This window comes from Camellia sinensis, chromosome 1, assembly GCF_055761805.1.
Source record: "Camellia sinensis isolate YWXY chromosome 1, ASM5576180v1, whole genome shotgun sequence".
Lineage (NCBI taxonomy): Eukaryota > Viridiplantae > Streptophyta > Magnoliopsida > Ericales > Theaceae > Camellia > Camellia sinensis.
In genome coordinates, this window is record NC_138961.1 from 4,209,576 (window position 1) to 4,229,942 (window position 20,367).

At 31.9% G+C, this 20,367-nt stretch overlaps 1 protein-coding gene across 1 annotated transcript; it reads right to left on the bottom strand.

The window, feature by feature from the left end:
* Nucleotides 1-13,970: 13,970 nt before the first annotated feature.
* Nucleotides 13,971-16,441, bottom strand: LOC114312705 (plasmodesmata-located protein 2). The gene is made up of 4 exons (XM_028258982.2): nucleotides 15,753-16,441; nucleotides 14,852-15,180; nucleotides 14,587-14,715; nucleotides 13,971-14,322 (listed from the first exon to the last, which is right to left on the bottom strand). Exons 1-4 carry the CDS (start codon nucleotides 16,178-16,180, stop codon nucleotides 14,315-14,317), a joined length of 894 nt encoding a protein of 297 aa, XP_028114783.2. The 5' UTR covers nucleotides 16,181-16,441; the 3' UTR covers nucleotides 13,971-14,314.
* Nucleotides 16,442-20,367: the final 3,926 nt, after the last annotated feature.

Consider the following 20,367-nt stretch of genomic DNA (forward strand, 5'->3'; position numbering starts at 1 on the left):
ATGCTTAAAACTTTAAAAATATTCATTAAAAACAAAAAAACACGAAAAATAAAAAACTCAATTTTCAAAAAATTTAATCTAGAAAATTCAAACCAAACACACTGAATTTTATTTGTAAAAAGCTAATTCACCCCCCTCTTAAGTTGTCTTTTGGGTAACAGCTATGATAAACAATTCAATATCGCAAAATTGTGAAGTGGGTTCGAAGTCCGTTGATGATTGTAAGAAATTTTTTTGATGAGAGAGAGGGATTCGATATTTAGTAAGATCAAATCATCTCTCATCTTCTTTTTCTTTTTCTTTTTTTTTTTTTGCCTGGGTGGAGGTGGATATTGATGGCATTATTTATAAATTTGAAGATGTACCAGAGGTATTTTTATCTTAAAAATAGTGTTACCATCCTTATAAGTGCGTGACTCTCACAATGTGTTCTCTTGAACGGAAAAGTTAACGGTGCATTTTGGTCCACAAATCACGTGGGGGTGATGTGGTGATTTTCGAATGTCAGTGAGGTAAACCGCACCCAACCCAAATCATAGGGGGTAAAGTGAAGTTTGCCCAAAATTTTAATCTAACTTTTATGTCTCTATTCTATTAACAAAATTGACATGAAAGATTCATGTAATGTGTACATGTCGTATTTACGATAGATCTTCAAAATGTGTTTTTGCATAAGTATGAGATGTGCAACCCGCAAGGGTGGCCCAGTGGGTGAGGGAAGAAAACCTGGGGTCTGGGAGTTTGCTCCTCCTGGAGGTCCCAAGTTCGAATCCCACTCCCCACGGGTTACTGTGCGGGCCACTGGAGGTTTGCCCGGTCGTTATAAGATTTAGATTGAAAACTTTCAGAAGATGAAAGAGGTCAATTGTGTTGATTTCTAGTTTAAGGAGATAAAGTGAAAAATGATGATAGTTATGAGGGTAAAGTGTAGTTTGTCCAAGAAAAAAAAAGGTTAAATATTCACATATTTTTTTCTTTATCTTTTTAAATCTTTTTTCAAATTTATAAATCAAACACAATGTTAGAGATCACATACTCCATGTTTGGATTAAAGTATTAATTACCAAAAAAATATGATTCTATCGTGAGGAATCTAATTGCCAATAATAAGATTTTTACGCTAGTATCAATTTTTTGTTTTTTTATTGGGGATATTACTTGTCAATGGGAGTACAAAATATATTACAAAATTTATAATTTATAATTTTAATTATTAATATGTATAAAATTTACTATTTATTTGTAATTTTTTTAAAAATTTACATGGATTGAAATTTTCTTTTTTTATTTTGCTTGTTATGCTACTATCATTAAGGTATTGAGTTAATTTTATTCAAAAAAAATTCACCTTTTTTATTTGTGTTAGCATCCATGGTTCTCATTTTTTTCGAAAATTCATACAACAATTTAAAGTGTCTCTTAGAAAGTGGTGCTTTCCATAAAACTTTCTCAAAAATAATTTTCAGAAAAATAATTTGTCAAATAAAATTTTCATATAAGTTTCTATTTTATTTGTTTTCAGTAAAAGAAAATAAAAAGTAAAAACAATATATATATATATATATATATATTGTGATGGAAGTTAAGATTCTTAATTTAATTTTTAAATCTATTTACCTTGATTACAAATTCGTCCCCTCTAGTACCAAAAAGAAATGCTATAGTGATGAAAATTGAGTATTAATTTTTGAATACCATTTAGAGGGTGTTTGAGATGATTTAAATAACTATATTTTTTGAATTTTTACAAAAAAATGTGTAAAAACATAGAGAGGCAATGTAACTAAAAAAAGATTTTAAAAAAAAGTACACTGTTATAAGAGATGCCAAATAATGTCTTAATGTGTTATCACCGCATTAATATAAAATTTACAAGGTAAATCTATGTTCCATTAAACTAATTCATCAATGACACGTTAAAATAATAACACATTTAATGTGTTAATTTCATGTTGTCATATTCAAGGGATATAATGGAGGAGACAAAAAATTATATTTTGATTTTGTTTCTTTAAGTACCTTATTATAGCAGTGTAAAAATGACACGCAACTCGAGATGGGCCCAGCCCAATTAGGCCCAGTTAGGCCCAAGCCGAGTCCAGTCCAAGATCCTAGGCTTGGTACATCATTTTGAAGTCCGACCTATCAGTTTGCTCAATGTGCACTCCAAAGCCTGGCCGGGGCCAAGGCCCTGTGTCATTTTTTATGAAAAATAATAAATTTTGGTGAAAAAAATTAAAAAAAAAATTTATAAAAATGTTCCAGCCCGCCCGAGCCATAGTCCCGACCTACCCAATACCCAAATACCTCCTGGGTCTAGGCCTAATTTTTTGGCCCATTGCTCGGCCCGACTTGGTCTGAATTTTGGCGGGAGCCCATGTGGCCCGACATAGGCTGGCCCGAGCCCGAACCCGGATGGGCCGAGCCAAATTTACACCCATACTTATTCCTATATCATGGTCATTATCTTATCTTATAAAACTCTTCACTTTGCTTGGTTTGAGTTTTCTAAAAACACTTTTCAGAAAATTTTGCTTTCTTATTTTCTATATTTTTTTTTTGTTTTTACTGAATATTTTTAATATTTTAAGCAATTTTTAAAATTTTTAGACACACCTAACATAAATACACTTACAAAGTATAATTTTTGTGAAAAAAATCTTTTAAAAATTCACTAAATACCAAAAATACAAAAAAAATTATGACAATTCAGTACATTTTTGTATTTTTGTGTATTTATTAATTTTTTAAAATATTTTTTCACAAATATTTTACTTTTTAGACACATCTAAGTAAGATGCATCTAAAAAAGTTAAAAAAAATGCTTAAAATTTTAAAAATATTCACTAAAAAAAACACACACACAAAAAAAAACTCAATTTTTCAAAAAACTCAAATCAAACACACTGATTAATCTCTTTATTTTATCATTCAAATTAGAATAAACTTTAATAAGGATTATTTATTTTTATTTTTTTAAGGATTACTTGTTAAATAGGCAAATTCTTGATGAATGCCTAAAAATGAATAATTATGTTGACTTATTATAAATAAATTTTGCTTTCTTTTAATGTTTTGTTGAGATTCATTTCAAATTTATTTGGATACATGTATTGAAAGGTGGATACATTTGAAAGTTCATGTATTTTCTTTCTAACTAAGGCATGTATGAATTAATTATTAATTCATGTATTCGAAGTATTTTTTTTTTAATTCATTTATTAGGAGGTTCATTCCCTCATTATTTATGTCTTTATTATTTGAGAATGGCATACAAACATGGCTCATTTGTAATTGATGAGATAAATATATATATATATATATATATAAGGGTCCAGCTTGTCTCAAGTTGAGATCAAGACTGGACCCGTCCAGTTCGGCCTATGGGGTCTATTTTTGGGACCCATTTTGATAATCCGAACCGTTGAATGCGTAGAACTTCACATTGATCGGATATCAATAGCTATGTGTCAAATCAATTTTGTATATAAAAAAATGGACGGTGAAAAAATTAACGGTTGATAAAAAACTGTTTTGTTCATATAGCTATCGATATCTGATTAACGTGATTTTTTACAGGCATATAGTACTCGACGAGTTCTACACATTGAACGGTTCGGGTTATCAAAACGGGACCCGTGGTGGGCCCCACAAGCCCAACAGCACGGTCCAATCCGATCTTGAACTGGACCAAAACCACTACCTATATATAATGTAGAGAAAGTATGAAATACGTTTATAACTTTTTATTTGAATTAGTAAAATAATATTGTAAACTTCAAACACAAAGAATCACGTAAATTTAAACTAATATTATAAGTAGGGGTGTGTATAATACCGTCAAAACCGTCGAAACCGCCAAAATCGCACCGAACTGTACCGCCAAGGCAAATTCGTTATTATTTGCCAATCAAACCGCCGGTTTTTGGTAAGAAAAATGGCAAATTCTAGTGACACTTTTATCAATCCGCCGGTTTCTATTTTTCTTCCAAACCGCAACCGACCCGCACCGCTATTAAATCATGTTTTATAAGATTCTAAAAATTATTTTTTACTTAAGTTTGCTTGTTGTTCTATACCTTAGAATATAGTATTATATTACTGCTCGAGGGGAATTCAAGATGTCAGTAATTCAAAATAAAGTTGGATTCCAATTAACTTTTCAATCTTTTTTTTTTTTTTTTCTGGCCATGTTGCAAACTTGCATCAGCTCACTTTTCAATCAAAATACTTTTCAACAGTAAACATTTTCAATATATTGTAAACCCTTAATGATATTAATTTTATGTATTGTATTTGATCATTGTAGCTTCCACAGATGCTTATAATGAACTGATGGCATAGTCGTTGATATTATTATGTTGTTGCTACACTTGCTGCATCAGAAGAAAGCTTCGCAAGATACTTAACATCACGGTATCTCTCGTCTTTTTTTTACTCTTTGATTTAAGTTTTATAATTTGAATTATATTTTTTATAAACCGTCAATCCGCCCGAACCGCCAAGGCAAATCCACTATTATTTGCCAACTAAACTGTCGATTTTTGATAAAGAAAATGACAAATTCTAGTGACACTTTTATCAATCCGCTACCTGCCATACGGTTTCTATTTTTCTCTCAAACCGCATCGACCCGCACCGCGCACACCCTTAATTATAAGATTGATTGTATTTAATTAAGAATTTAGTTACGAAGTTAGATTTAGAAAAAGAAATTAATCAAAAAATAATAATTTATATTTCATTTTTTTTTTTATAAATCTTCATCAAAATGTATGATACAAACACAATTTTAGTTCCGTTCAAAAAAAAAAAAAAAACACAATGTGTGTAGAGGGAACATGGTGTTTAGGTGAGCGAGAGCGCACTGGATTATTGGTCAATAACCTCCAGCTGCAAAGAAAAAGGACACAGCTCGGGTCTGCACTTTACGACACGTGGAGTAAAATTATTGGTTTGAAACCTGCTACTTTTGTGGACCCTACCATGATCTATGATTGTAGTCAAAATTCGATTATCACGTAGAACCACCATCAATTTTTTTTGATCAGTAGAACCACCATCACTTGTTGCCCTTAAAAAATGTTAGTATATAAATTAATAAATATTATAAAATTTTCTTATTAATTGATATGATTATGTAATAAGAAAATTTTAAAATCTAAAATATGACTCAGTTTAATAATATAATATGTGCCATTTTTAATAAAGTATCAGCCATACCAGTGAATAAATTTTATTTATTTTATATCATTTATTTTTTTTTTTTCATGTGAAAATTACTTTCTTTTTTCTTTTCTTACTTTTAAATATGTGACTTGATTCCATGAGTTGAGATTACATGTACTCTCTAATACAATACTTTATTTTCTCCTTAAATTTTATTGATTGATAAAATCAATAATGTTAGGAGAATTTTTGTATAAAAAAATTAAGTATATATATCTGTATACGATCATCACATTAGAGTATTAATTTAGAGCATTTCATTGTTAATTTTGATAAACTTTTATGTCAATACTTGCACTAGTGATGGTGCGGGTGTTGGTGAGTAACGGTGGTGGTGGTAGAATATTTAGTTAAAAAAGAAATTTATGGCATTCAAATTTTAATAAGCCAGATATTTGTGCATGAATTTATTTATTTATTTATTTTTATTATATTGTTGAGATATTTTCATGTTTTGTAATAAATTCTTGTCATTAGGGGGTTGTGGCAAAAATTCCTTTACAATTATGAAAAATACTATGCAAATAAATTTTTTTCTTTACATAAAAAAATTACCACTTTGCTTAGTTTGAGTTTTCTAAAAACACTTTTAAGAAAATTCTACTTTCTTGTTTTTCGTATTTTTTTATTTTTATTAATTTTTTTTAATTGTTAGACATACTTAACATGAATACACTTAAAAAGTATAATTTTTGAGAAAAAAATCTTTAAACAATTCACTAAATATCAAAAATACAAAAATTCAGTACATTTTTTTATATTTTTGTGTATAATTTTTTAAAATATTTTTTCACAAATATTTTAGTTTTAGATACATCTAAGTAAAATGCATCTAAGAAAGTAAAAAAAATGCTATTTTAAAAAATTTACTAAAAACAAAAAAACGAAAAGCACAAAAATGTAATTTTTAAAAAATTTAATTCAAAAAACTCAAACCAAACACAATAATTACAATTTTTCTTACAAACTGATGTGATATTGAGTAGTTAAACTTTTTTAAATTGTTCAAAAAAAAAAAAAAGACTTTAGAATGCAAAATGAAAATTATTAATATAATAGATGTCACATTTGCAAATAAAATTTATACTTTTTTTTAAAAAAAATTTAAATATAGATAGCATTACTCTAAAATTATCACTATATTGTCATTGTGAATTTGTGATTGATGACCTTCTTGTGAGTAGTTGAATAGTATCCGAACGCGTTGAATAGTGGTTGTTTTGTTTGTTAAAAAAAAGGTCAGTTAGTGTTGAAGGGAATTCAACAATTTCTATTTTTAGAGGAATCTAATTGTTAATCTACAAAGTTAAATTAAGCTATTTAAGGGTACATAATATATATCCACCTTAGTACATTTGATTTGTACAAATTTGACTACATTTAATAGTCAATAAAGCATGAGTTATACGTCTGTGACATGATTGTTGGGTATAGCTTTTTATTAGAATATGTGACCCAATTAATTTATTAAAAGAGTATAATTTGATTTGGTATTAGTTATAATATATTTTTATATATTATATCTAATTTGTGGAAACTCAATTCAATTTGATAATAACTACGATTTTGATAAAACAAACCAAGTGTTAACAATATATATGTAAATATTGTTGTGTCTTTCTCGACATATATAGTAGCAGCAGCTGCTAATTGATTTTGGTGAGATAGGACTTGGGTAATCAATTCGGTGGACTTTGCTGTTTATTATTTTGGATCTTTAATTTAGTTTCGAAGATTTTTGTTCGATTTTTTTTCTGAGGTTTTTGCTCTTGTTTATTTGTAATTATTTAGAATTCACCTAAAGGTAATTTTGTGAGACCATTCGTGTCTCGTTTGTAATCGTTTGGAAACTGTTTGGTTGATAGTGAAATTGGATTTCGATCCCGTGGATGTACCTCACATTGAGGGAACCACGTAAAATTATTGTGTTGCTTTTGATTTAATTTTTTCGCATTAGTTTTTATTCTCATTGATTGATTTACTTATGGGGAATCATATATTTTCCCTAACAACTGGTATCAGAGCTTACGATTTATTTGGGTTTATTTGTGTAAATCAATGGAGGGGAATGTGAGTCGTATGTCTAGCTTCAATAGAAGCAATTGGGTAACTTAAAAAATTAAAATGGAGGATCTATTATTTTATAAATATTTGTATGGGCCTATTGAGGGTGACAGTGGCAAACCCAAGGATATGACAGATGATGAATGGAAAAGGCTTAATCGAAAAGCCATTGGTGTTATCCGTCAATGGATTGATGACAGTGTGTTTCATCATGTTGCTACTGAAACTTCTGCACATGATTTTTTTGGAAAAAATTAGAAGGCCTTTATGATAGAAAATCAGCCACAAATAAAGTTTTTTGTTTCGTAAGTTCGTTAATTTAAAATATAAAAAGGGCAATCCTATTCCGGAATATCTGAATGAAATAAAGAGTATTGTTAACCAACTTGCTTTTATGAAAATTGTTTTTGATGATGAGTTACAGGTTTTGATGCTGCTTAGTTCTTTGACCGAAAGTTGAGAGATTTTGGTTGTGACAGTTAGTAATTTGGCGCCCGATGGAGTTGTCACAATGGGCCAAGTCACTACTAACTTGTTGAATGAAGAAACTAGAAGAAAATCAGCGGGTTCCTCTTATTTGGAAGCATTTGTTGTAAGAGGCCGAAGCAAAATAAGGGGGGAGGAGTAAGACTCCTTATGGTCGTGATCAAAACCGTGACAAATCAAAAGATGGTTCTTTTTCAAATAAAGACATTGAGTGCTATTATTGCCATGAGAAATGGCACATGAAGCGAGAATGCCGAAAACTCAAGAACAAGGAGAAAAGGCGTGACAAAAGTATGGATAAGAAGCAAGAAGACACAACAGCAGTTACTACCAATGGTGATCTCATAGTCGTTTGTGAAGATGATTATATCAATTTTGTGGGCTAAGAGAGCAATTGGGTGATTGATTTTGGTGCTTCTTTTCATGTGACTTCTCGAGTTGATTTCTTCACTACCTACACCAAAGGAGATTATGGTTTTGTTCGAATGGGTAATGAAGGTTTGTCTAAGATTATTGGCATGGGTGATGTTTGCTTGGAAACAAATTTGGGCTGCAAGTTGTTGCTTAAAGATGCGAGACATGTTCCTGACATTCGCCTCAATTTGATCTTTACCGGGAAGCTAGATGATGAAGGCTTCAACAACAAATTTGATGATGGAATATGGAAGCTCACAAAGAGTTCTTTGGTGGTGGCTAAGTGCAAGAAGACTCATACACTTTATTCGATGCAAAGAAAAATTTGTAAAGGTGTTGTCAATGCATTTGAAGATGATACTTCTACCGAATTGTGGCACAAGCAACTTAGCCATATGAGTGAAAAGGGGCTATAAGTTTTGTTCAAAAAAAGAGCTTCTACTCAGTTTGAAAGGTACACATCTTAAAACTTGTGTTCATTGTTTGGCGGGTAAACAACATAAAGTTCTTTTCATAAAAATGTTGTTTCCTGAAAAGAAAATGTTTTGGAGTTGATTCATTCAGATGTTTGTGGTCCTTTGAAAGTTAAAACACATAGTGGTGCACTTTATTTTATCATTTTCATTGATGATTATTCAAGGAAAGTTTGAACTTTTATACTAAAAACTAAATATCAAGTTCTAGAAGTATTTAAGCATTTTCAGGCCATGGTTGAAAGAGAAATAGGGCAAAAATTGAATTGCATCCGATCAGACAATGGTGGTGAATACATTGGGCCATTTGATGAGTATTGTCGCAGCCAAGGTATTCGGCACCAAAAGACAGTTAAGAAGACTTCTCAATAAAATGGCGTTGCTGAGAAGATGAACCGCACAATTGTGGAAAGAACAAGATGTTTGATTTCACAAGCTAAATTGCCAAGATCCTTTTGGAGTGAGGCAATGAAGACAGTGGTTGACGTGATCAATTTGTTTTATTCCTATCCTTTGAATGGTGATGTTTCTGAAAGAGTTTGGACCGGCAAATATGTATCTTATGAGCACTTGAGAGTGTTTGGTTGTCGAGCCTTTGTTCACATTCCAAAGGATGAGAGGTCCAAGCTTGATAGTAAATCAAGACAATGTATTTTTCTTGGCTATAGGCGTAATGAATTCGTGTATAGATTGTGAGATCTAGTCGACAAGAAAGTCATTCGAAGTCGTGATGTTGTATTTCTTGAAGACCAAACAATTGAAGACTTTGGCAAATGTGATCAATCGAAGCCAAAAACTAGTGATCTCATTGACATGGATCCATCTCCTTCATCTTCAATTGATGATGAAAATGGGGGAGATGTGCAGCCACCTATTGAAGATGTGGAGGATGATGCTAATCCTAATGAAATTGAGCCAGAAATTGACGAACAACATCCAACTCAAGAACCGCCACCACAACTTGAGTTGAGAAAATCTACAAGGGACCGACAACCTTCAAGAAAGTATCCTCCGAATGAATTTGTGTTGATTTCCAATCAGGGGAGCCTAAGAGTTACCAAGAAGCAATTGAGCATACAAAGAAAGATGATTGGAAAAAGGCAATGGAAGAGGAGATGAATTCCTTACTTGAAAATCACACTTATGATTTAATGAAGTTGCCTAAGAGGAGGAAAATTCTAAAAAATAAGTGGGTTTTCAAATTGAAGAATGATGGCAAGAATTTAAGGTACAAGGCACGTATTGTTGTAAAAGGCTTTGGGCAAAAGAAATGTATTGACTTTGATGAGATTTTATCACTGGTTGTGAAGATGTCTTCTATTCGGGTTGTACTTGGCATGGCTTCAAGTATGAACTTTGAAGTTGAACAACTTGATGTGAAGACCGTATTTCTTCATGGTGATCTTGAAAAAGAAATTTACATGGAGCAACCAGCAGGTTTTATGGAAAAAGGGAAAAAGAAATTTGTTTGTAAATTGAAAAAAAGTTTGTATAGCCTCAAGCAAGCCTTGCGGCAATGGTACAAAAAATTTGACTCTTTCATGATGAATAATAGTTTTTCTAAAACCAATTCGGACCATTGTGTGTTTGTGAAAAATTTTTCGAATGGTAAATTTATTATTCTTTTGCTTTATGTTGATGACATGTTAATTGTGGGTCAAGATTCTATCATGATTAACAAGTTGAAGTTAGAGTTGAGTAAATCTTTTGCTATGAAAGATTTGGGACCGGCAAAGCAAATACTTGGTATGAAAATTGTTCGTGATCCCAAAAAGGGGTTGATTTGGTTGTCTCAAGAAAGATACATTGAGAAAGTTCTTGAGAGGTTCAACATGGATAAAGTAAAGCCGGTTGGTTGTCCACTTGTGGGTCACTTCAAACTTAGTTCGAATCAGTGTCTTACAAGTGAGAAAGACAAGGAAGAGATACTGAAAATTCCTTATGCTTCAGCGGTTGGTTCTTTGATGTACGCCATGGTTTATACAAGGCCGGATATTGCTCACGCCGTTGGTGTGGTGAGTCATTTTCTCTCTAATCCAGGTAAAGAACATTGGGCAGCGGTAAAGTGGAATCTAAAATATCTTCGAGGAACTTCGAAGGTGTGTTTTTGTTTAGGGATGGTAAGCCGATGCTTGATGGGTTCACAGATTCTGACGTGACCGGTGATGTTGATTCTAGGAAATCTACTTTGGGGTCTTTGATGACTTTTGCAGGGGGAGCTGTGGCGTGACAATCTAAATTACAAAAATGTGTTGCTCTCTCAACTACCGAAACTGAATTTATTGCCATTACGGAAGCTTGCAAAGAAGAGTTATGTTTGAAGAAATTTTTGCAAGAGTAGGGTTTAAAGCAAGAAAGGTATGTGCTTTATCATGATAGTCAAAGTGTTATTCACTTGAGTAAAAATTCTACTTTTTATTCGAGATCAAAACGCATTGATGTGAGATACCATTGGATTCGTAATGTGTTCAATTCGAAATTGTTACAACTCGAAAAGGTTCACATAAATGATAATGTTATCCCAGGTAGGCAACCCAAGAGGGGGGTGAATTGGGTTATTAAAAATTTCACAATATTAAAATTAACACAATATTCAGAATTTTAATTAATAAAAAAAAACAGAATAATAATTATCAATATAAAAGTAAGAGAGATAGGAGAGAAAATCAAACACTGAGATTTATAGTGGTTCGGCACGTCAGGCCTACGTCCACTCCCCAAGAAACCTCCTTAAGAATTTCTTTACTATTAATTGAATAAATACACCACCAAGCTTGTGGATTTGGCACAGGACTTACTTTTAACTATTGAGCCTCACTCAATAATAAATGCTTTACCTTTACAAAATCTCTCACCAAAATAAGGAATAAGAATAAGTAGTACTTAAATCCTCTTTTATAATAATTCTCTCATAAAGAGTAGATATGAAAGTATAAGAACAAATGCTAGACTTAGATCTGAAAGTGAAAGAGCAGAATACAATATACTTAGAATTTTTGGAGCTCACAGCAAATTTTCTCTTCAAGTTCTTGGTTTTTCTCCACACACAACACTTCTATTTATACACAAAAATATACCCGTTGGACGCTCCTTACTGACGTCATGGCTTACATAAGCACGCTGCTGACGTCATGGCTTACATAAGCACGCTCCTTGATTTTAAATAGTTAGCAAATGTTAATGATTAAAAAGATAAAAGTAAAACTAATTTTTTTCTTTTTCTTTTTTTTTGTTTTTTCAAACATTGAGCCACCGTTTTTGTAGACAATTTAATACAAAGTTCACAACTTTCAATCAAGCAAATGATTTGCTCCATCTTGTTTTATTATAATATATAACTCCATCTTTTTCTTCTTGTTTTATTATAATATGATATAATTAATGTAGTGTAAAAAATTTTATTGCTCACGTTATGTATTCTATTTATATTATGCATTCTATATAATATTCTAATCAAATATTTGCATATATAGTAAAATCCCTTTAAGTAATATTTATAATAAATCTGATCATATATATTATTTTTCTGTATATGTTGTAGAGATTTTAAATTAAATATAACCTTCCACTCCATTTGGATATATCACTTTTGTCAAAAGAAGACAACTTATCAATATCACATTTGTCAAGATAATACAACCAATCAATCAATTTTGTCAAAATAATATAATTAATCAATTTTAATTTTGTCAAAAAGTGAATAGTGATCAGCCTAAATTTTCAAAAAGTGAATAGTAGAGTTTTCAAAAATATTTTTATTTAAATAATATTTAACATATATATATATTTTAAACAGATAATATTTTGTGTCAAATAATATGTATATTAAAAAATTTAAATTTTTGCAAATAATATTTTAGATATCATCAAAATTAAATAATATGATTAACAGATAATATTTTAGATATGTTGACAAAGACTTTGTCGATGTACAAACATTTGAAGTGTCGAACTTTGGCGGGAGAATTGTTAGGTATACATCCTTATTGGAGTATGAGACCTAATTGATTTATTAAAAAAATTTAATTTAATTTGATGTTAATTATAATATATTTTTATATATTATATCTAATTTGCGGAACCCAATTTAATTTGATAATAAGTAGAATTTTGACAAAACAATTCCAAGTGTTAACAATATATATATAAATATTGTTTTGTCTTTCTCTACATTTATAGCAGGAGCAGCTAATTGATTTTGGTGAGATAGGACTTGGATAATCAATTCGGTGGACTTTGCTTTGTGGAGCAACAGTTTGTTTATCTTTAATTTGAAGTTGATTTGGATTATTATTTTGGGTCTTTTTTAATTTTGATTTTGAAGATTTTTGTTCGTCTTTTTGGTGAGATCTTTCTTTTTATTTATTTGTGATTATTTGAAATTCACCTAAGGGTGATTTTGTGAGATCATTCGTGTCTCGTTTATAATCGTTTGGAAACTGTTTGGTTGATAGTGAAATTGGATTTCGATCCCATGAACGTACCTCATATTGAGGGAACCACGTAAAATTATTATGTTACTTTTGATTTAATTTTTTCGCGTTAGTTTTTATTCCTATTGATTGATTTACTTGTGGAGAATCATATATTTTCCCCTAACAATGAAGAGATTGTATAGTAAAAATAATGGAAAATGTTTGAGGGCCACAATTTTTGTAGCCACAATGGCTCAAAACTGTCAAAACGACGCCGTTTTGGGTGCAAAACATGCCAAAACGACGTCGTTTTGACAGTTTTGAGCCATTGTGGCCACAAAATTTGTGGCCCTCTAGCATTGTTGAAAAATAATAATTACACAAAAATTATAGTCCAAATTCAATTTTTATATAATAAAATTTATATCTTAAATTAGTTTGAACCATTTTTTTTGTGTGCGCGAGCAAGCAATAACATTGTTGGAGATTACTATATTTTAAACAATAATACTATATCCATTGAATTTGAGTTTACTTGAATTGTTTAAATTTGTGCATGCCGATCATCCAGTCGGTCATCCAGGAAGATACTGGTCATCAGGGCAAATGCCAATTGACACACTAGATGACAAAGGTGACCGTCGCAATTGACAAGTGTAATACCGATCGTCCGATCATATCATTTGGACAGAATTGGACAACCTCTATTTCAGTGAAGTAAACATTTTTCTATTTTAAATGAAAACAAATTATACAGAATTTACTACTTTTGAAATGAGAGACAGAGAGAGAGAATTCATTGTAGATGTCATATTACTCAATTCTTCATAACAGGGAGAGAGAGAGAGAGAGAGAGAGAGAGAGAGAGAGAGAGAGAGAGAGAGAGAGAGAGAGAGAATTCATTGTAAATGTCATATTACTCAATTCTTCAGAACAACCCAACCAAATCACACATTTCCAAGTTTTCCTTACCTCACTCATCAATTGTGAGCAAGAAGTAGTTTCTTACAAGTAACAAGATATACCAATTAGTACAACATTTTCATTGTAAATGTCATATTACTCAATTCTTCAGAACAACCCAACCAAATCACACATTTCGAAGTTTTCCTTATCTCACTCGCCAATTGTGAGCAAGAAGTAGTTTCTTGCAAGTTGAAAGAAATGCCAATTGGTACAACATTTTGCCTATGCTTTTAGAGTTCTTTTTAAATCAAATCTAGACTTCTCCTTTCACCATTCTGCACCAAATAACACATGTATTAGTATTAATTACCTCAGCTTTTAGAGCACTTTCAAGCCTCTCGAAACATTACCAAAACACTCATGTCTCAAAAAGTTTGGTTGTGTGTGCAAGTTTTTTTTTTTGTAAAGTACACAAAAACCCATTCTTGAAAAAAAATTCTGAACACAACCCACTAGTGTTTCGAAAAATACGATTAACAAAAAATGAAAAAAAAATAAAATTAAAAACACAACCAAACACAGCTGATACTACTACGTACCGTCGCTTTTCCTCTTTGAAGATCGATAGAAATAGAAGAACATGAATACAAATAGCAATGCAGCTGCTCCTCCCAAAACAATTGCTACTAATCTCCCTGAAGATGTACTAATTTGATTTGTTTCATTCCCTATTTATTAAGTTCAAATAAAACAAAAAAAAGTTTGTTACTAAAATATTCATAATGTTGATTAACATGTATTTGCAAAGTTAAAATTATGTTGAGATAAGAGTGAGAGAACTAAATCTCTCTCTCTCTTCCCTACCTTGATTTGAGTTGCCAGGAATCCCATTATTGTCATTGGAGCTATAGCTAATGAAGCAGCTGTCCAGATATACTTCTCCTGAGAGTGAATTTCCACATTCATCTTGAGCAATTTGGACTGCATTGTTCACACACCCTCCACATTCACACCCTTCTAAGTTTCCTCCACACTGAGCCACCATGTGCATGCTCTCATAGGTCATGTCGATGAACCCATTAGCACTGCTCACAACATTGCTCTCTAGCGCTGCAAATGCTGCATCTCTCAGCTCTACAAACCCACTCGAGTCCGCTTTGGATTCACTGCAGGTCTTGTGTTGCAATTGCACCCTGCAAGCAAGCAGAGACGAACTCAAGATTCTAATTTAGAGGTGACAAACATACACATTAATCAAATTTTTGAAAAAAATAAAAATATCAAATTTTATTTGTACAAGAAACCCTTTCTTAATAATTTGATTCGTTCAAATCAGATTGTTTCAAGTAACTACGTTATTTTAATATATTTATTTAAAAAAAAATAAGCAATAAGTATAATATTATAAACAAATCGTCCATTTGAATGTGAAAAAATTATATGACCAAGTTTATTAAATCAATTTGTTTTTTTTTCTTCTTATGATCAGAATCTAAGAAATGAATTAATCAAATTATTAAGTGGGATCCATGATTAGTTTTCAGGGAAATGACTGCACTGTACAACCCAAATTCTTAACAAAAGTAAAGCCCAATCCAAATAAAAAAATAGCATAAAACTATTTAAATTTTAAAAGGGAAAAAAAAAAAAAATAGCATAAAACTATTTAAATTTTAAAAGGGAAAAAAAAAAAAAAAAATCTAGAAGGGTTGTATAGCTTAGACATAATTAATAGTTAATACTGCAGGGCTATGTCCATCCTTACCAGGAAGTCTCAAACCCGTCCGCCTTGTAGTTCAAGTAACATCCAGAAAGGTGAATCCGAGCCGGAATGGCCTTGCCACAGAAACCACTTGACATGTCAGGGAGCCCGCTCACGCAGCCATGGCAGTCGCCGTTGCTGAGATCAATCCTGCACTGGAAGAGACCGGAGATGGCAATTTTTTCGTCGCCTGTGCTGGTTTGGTAGAACTTGGATCTCGAGGACTGATCGACAAGTTCTTGAAAAAGGGATGACAAGATTTGTTGTAGAGACCCTTTAGGATCATTGAATGTTTGGTTTGGACAGTGGCTGTAGATCAAATTGTTGTGGCTTGAGCTGGTATTGAGATATGATAAACTATTTCCAAAACAAAGATTGAAAAACAGAGGGAGGGAGAGAAGAAAGCAGGCTTTTGATGATGAAATATCCATCTGGGGATTGTGTTTTTCCCAATTCAAGATGGTTTTCCTGTTGTGAATGTTTTGGGATTGATTTTGTAGCTTGTGGAGTTGGGAATTTGGGCATTTTTTTTCTCTCCTAACTCCATCTAACCTTGGAACAACTTGAGTTTAGAATAGTGTTCACAAACAGACAAAACCTGAATCTACATAATATACAAAAGGAAACTAAACTATCTGAGAAAATGATAGTAGCTGAACTTCAAATTTGACTTTGAACTGAAGTTTCATTTTAAATAGTGGTAATGGGAGTATTGAGTAATATGTATCTGGAATCGAATGATGTGGTTGAATTTTTTTTTTAAATTATTAGTTTAAAAAAAAAAAAATAGAGGACAAATTACATTCATTTCCATAGTTTCTTCTTGATCATAGCATGTATTTATATTATCTTTTATACTATTATATAAAGTACACAGCTCTGTTGGTGTGAATAGTATTCTTTCATTTCCAAATTGTTGTTTACTACACCTACATAACTACTTCAGTTTTAATTTTGAATTTCAAATTTTGATAATTTTTCAATTTCTTTCACTCTTTCTACATTCAACATATTGATTTTCATAGAATACTTATTGAGTTTGCACACCATCTACTTAGTATTAAAATCATGATATAAGCTCAGCAAAGTTGTCTTTTTTTTTCTTTTTTCTTTTTTTTTTTTAAATTTTATTTTAGGATTAATTTTATAGGTCTAACCCAACTTGAACAAATATACCTTTTATTTGTATTTATCTACCATTTTCAATTGTTTGATCAGAGTTGAGGATTCTTACCTGCTAGATGTTGTACCAATACATATAGGCCTTAGATTAGCATTTTTATAATTAATAGTCGTAGGAATATGAATCTCTTTTAGTTGTATATCATATCCTATGTTTAAATTGAGTTAGAATTATAAGAAGAGGTAAATAAAATATTACCCAATTCGATATTTGTTTAAGGTGATTGAAATTGATAAGATATGATAGGACATGGGACATCCAAATTGACCATAATACCCCTATTATAATTAATATAAAATTTTGCACTAACATGTGTTATAATTTTTAAAAAGCAAATTTCCCAATTGTTGCTCCGCATCCATTTCAATTCATTTGAACAAAATTTAATCCACTTTTTTTAATAGAAAAAATAAAAAAATCATTCAACTATAAAATTTACATATATATAAGCAACTATTAAAAAAATATAGATATATAGTCAGGTTAATTTGGTCATTTGATAAGTTAGTCCAGACTTTGGGTTAGTCTCCCAATTTATATCCCACTCTCCTCGGTGGGATTGAATAGTCCATTATATGTGTGATACCATATCTAGACGGATTATTAGTTTATATTTCAATTTTTTTTATCAAATATCGAATTAATAATTTTATTAGACTATTAGGCAAATCTCAAGCACATGTCCACCCAAATAAACGTGGCCATTCATTATTATTATTATTATGGACTCTCTCTCTCTCTCAAATAGAACCATTTATATGATGGACTTCACGTCTTAGTTTTCTTTTTTTTTTTTTTTTTGAACTAGACATCTTGGCTTTGTTTGGGATGTGAGTTGACTTTTTAATTTTTTTGCTAATTTAGGCCTTGTTTGGCAAGTGGCTTTTTTAGCCAAAAAGTCACTAAAAAAAACAAAAAGTCAACAACCCATACAAAAAAGTCAAAGATTCTCTTTTCTCTCTACTTTTTGCACATCTTTTCATAAAAAGTCAAAAAGTCATCCCAAATATACTAATTTTTTTTAGCTCATATTTTAGCCAAATAGCCAAAAAGTTACTAAATTAGCATGTTCCCAAACGAGCCCTTAGTCTAGGGTGAAATACTTGGGATGAGTTTTTGATTTTTTTGACTTTTGTAAGAGAAAAAATAAAATAATTATAATTTAGATATGACATTTTATTTTTTTGTTGTTATTTTAGCCTTTTAGCCTCCCAACTTTGGATGGCAAATGAGGGGTTAGCTCTTTATAGTGTTTTGGGAGATTCTATTTGCACTTAAAATTTTTTTAAGTACGCCTAATTTCTCAATACGCCCTATTCAATTACTTAAGGCCTGTTTGGTAATGTTTACGTTTTCAGTTTATATTTACAAAAATTTTATAAACTAGTTTTTGTTTATTTTTGTTTATTTTTAGAAAAACATAAACTACAAACGTGTTTGGTTTAGATAAAATGTTTAAAAAAAATTAAAAATATAAAAAAGAGTGAGAAATGGCAAGTGGTGGCGGGTGGTGACGAGTGGTGGCGGCGGAAGACGGTGGTGAAAAATGATGGCGGGTGGTGGGTGATGGTGGCGAAAGATGGTGGCAGGTGGTGGGTGATGGTGGCAGAAGACGGTGGTGGAAAGTAGTGGCAAGTGGCGAGTGGGTGGGTGGGTGGTGGTGGTAGAAGACGGTGGTGGAAAGTGGTGGCAAGTGGCGGGTGGTGGCGGCGAAAGACGGTGGTGGAAAGCGGTAACGGGTGGGTGGATGGTGATGGTAGGTGGGTAGTGGTAGGTGACGGTGGCGAGTGGGTGGTGGTGGTGGGTGGTGGTAGTGGTGGTGGTAGTGGTGGCGGGGGGTGGGTGGTGGTGGCGACGACGGCGGCGGTGAGAGGCGGGTGGTGTGGCGAGTGGGTGGCAGGTAGGTGGTGAGTGGTGGCGGCAAGTGGTGGTGGCGGGGGGTGGGTGGTGGTGGCGGCGGCGGCGGTGAGGGGCGGGTGGTGGTGGCGAGTGGGTGGCAGGTAGGTGGTGAGTGGTGGCGGCAAGTGGTGGTGGAGGGTGGGTGGTGGTGGTGGCGGCGGCGGTAGCGGAAGACGGTGGTGAAAAATAGTGGCAGATAGCGGCTAGTATTGGGTGGTAAAAAAAAAAAATTGAAAACTCAAAACGGAAACACATTTTTTGAGTTTATATTTTTTGGTCAAATTTATAAATTGAGACCACTGATTTTTAAATCAAAAATTTACCACACAAGTTTTTATTTGAGTTTTTTAAATTTTTGTAAATATAAACTGAAAACGTAAGTGTTACCAAACGACACCTTAGGGTTCTAATTTTTCTCAATACACCTTGTGTTTTTTTTTTTGGGGCCAAATTATCCTTCAAAGTATACCCAAATAATTAACAAATCAAAAATTTCAAATTATACCACTTTAAAAAACACTTTTAAAAATAAATGATCTCAAATTACACCACTTTGAATTATAGATGATTGGAATATGTAAAACACATGAAAAACAAACGTTCAAAAGACCTAGATTGTCTGTTGAGGTAATCGAATGTTAAAATGTTATTTGATAGGGATCATCGGGTATTCCATACGTGGTAATCGAATGTTGAAATGTTATTAGATAGGGATCATCAGATATTCCATACAGTGCATTCATCAACAAAAAATTCAATAGCCACAACCCAGTAGGTTGTAACACAAATGCCAGAACCCTCTAATAGATTGGATTTTGTGTAGGTTGTAACAATAATGTCTCAAATTGGATTTGTTGGTGCATCCATTGATTGAAGTTTTGGGTTTGTATTGTCCTAAAAGGGTGCTTATGTTTTGGAGAAGATTCTGATTTATATTTTGTTCATAAAATTATGCCATTGAAGATTTTGATTTATAGTTTATTCTTTGGTGTTTTGAAACTTCTTGACCCTAAAATCCATTTCTTCCATCAAACCCTCTCAATTGAATATGTATAAGTAATTTGGGTATACCATAAGAAAAACGATAACATTTTATTTTAAAATTTAATATGTATTATCCTTATTAGTAAATTTATATTAGAATATAATAGGAACTAAATGTTCAAAATTTTAAATAATATACTAAGAGGGTTGGTATTAGCACTTATCTAATTTCTTTGAACCATCCATTTCTTTGAACCTCTACCCTAAATCCTAAAATTTAATAAAATTTCTTTAAACACTCCACTTAATATTAATTTTATCTATATTCATAATATTATCACACCCAAGTGCACACTTACCTAATTTTGCGCACCCTCTTTTCTTTTTCTCTCAGTAAACGATGAACAATTGAGAGACGATTGAAAACAACAAACGATTGAGAGATGAATAGAGTGTCCTTTCTTCTCCTTCTCTCATAAATGATGGTCTCTTTCTCCTTGTCACTGTGAACAACAGTATCTTAGTTGGAAATCTCTTCGACGGTCTCCTTCT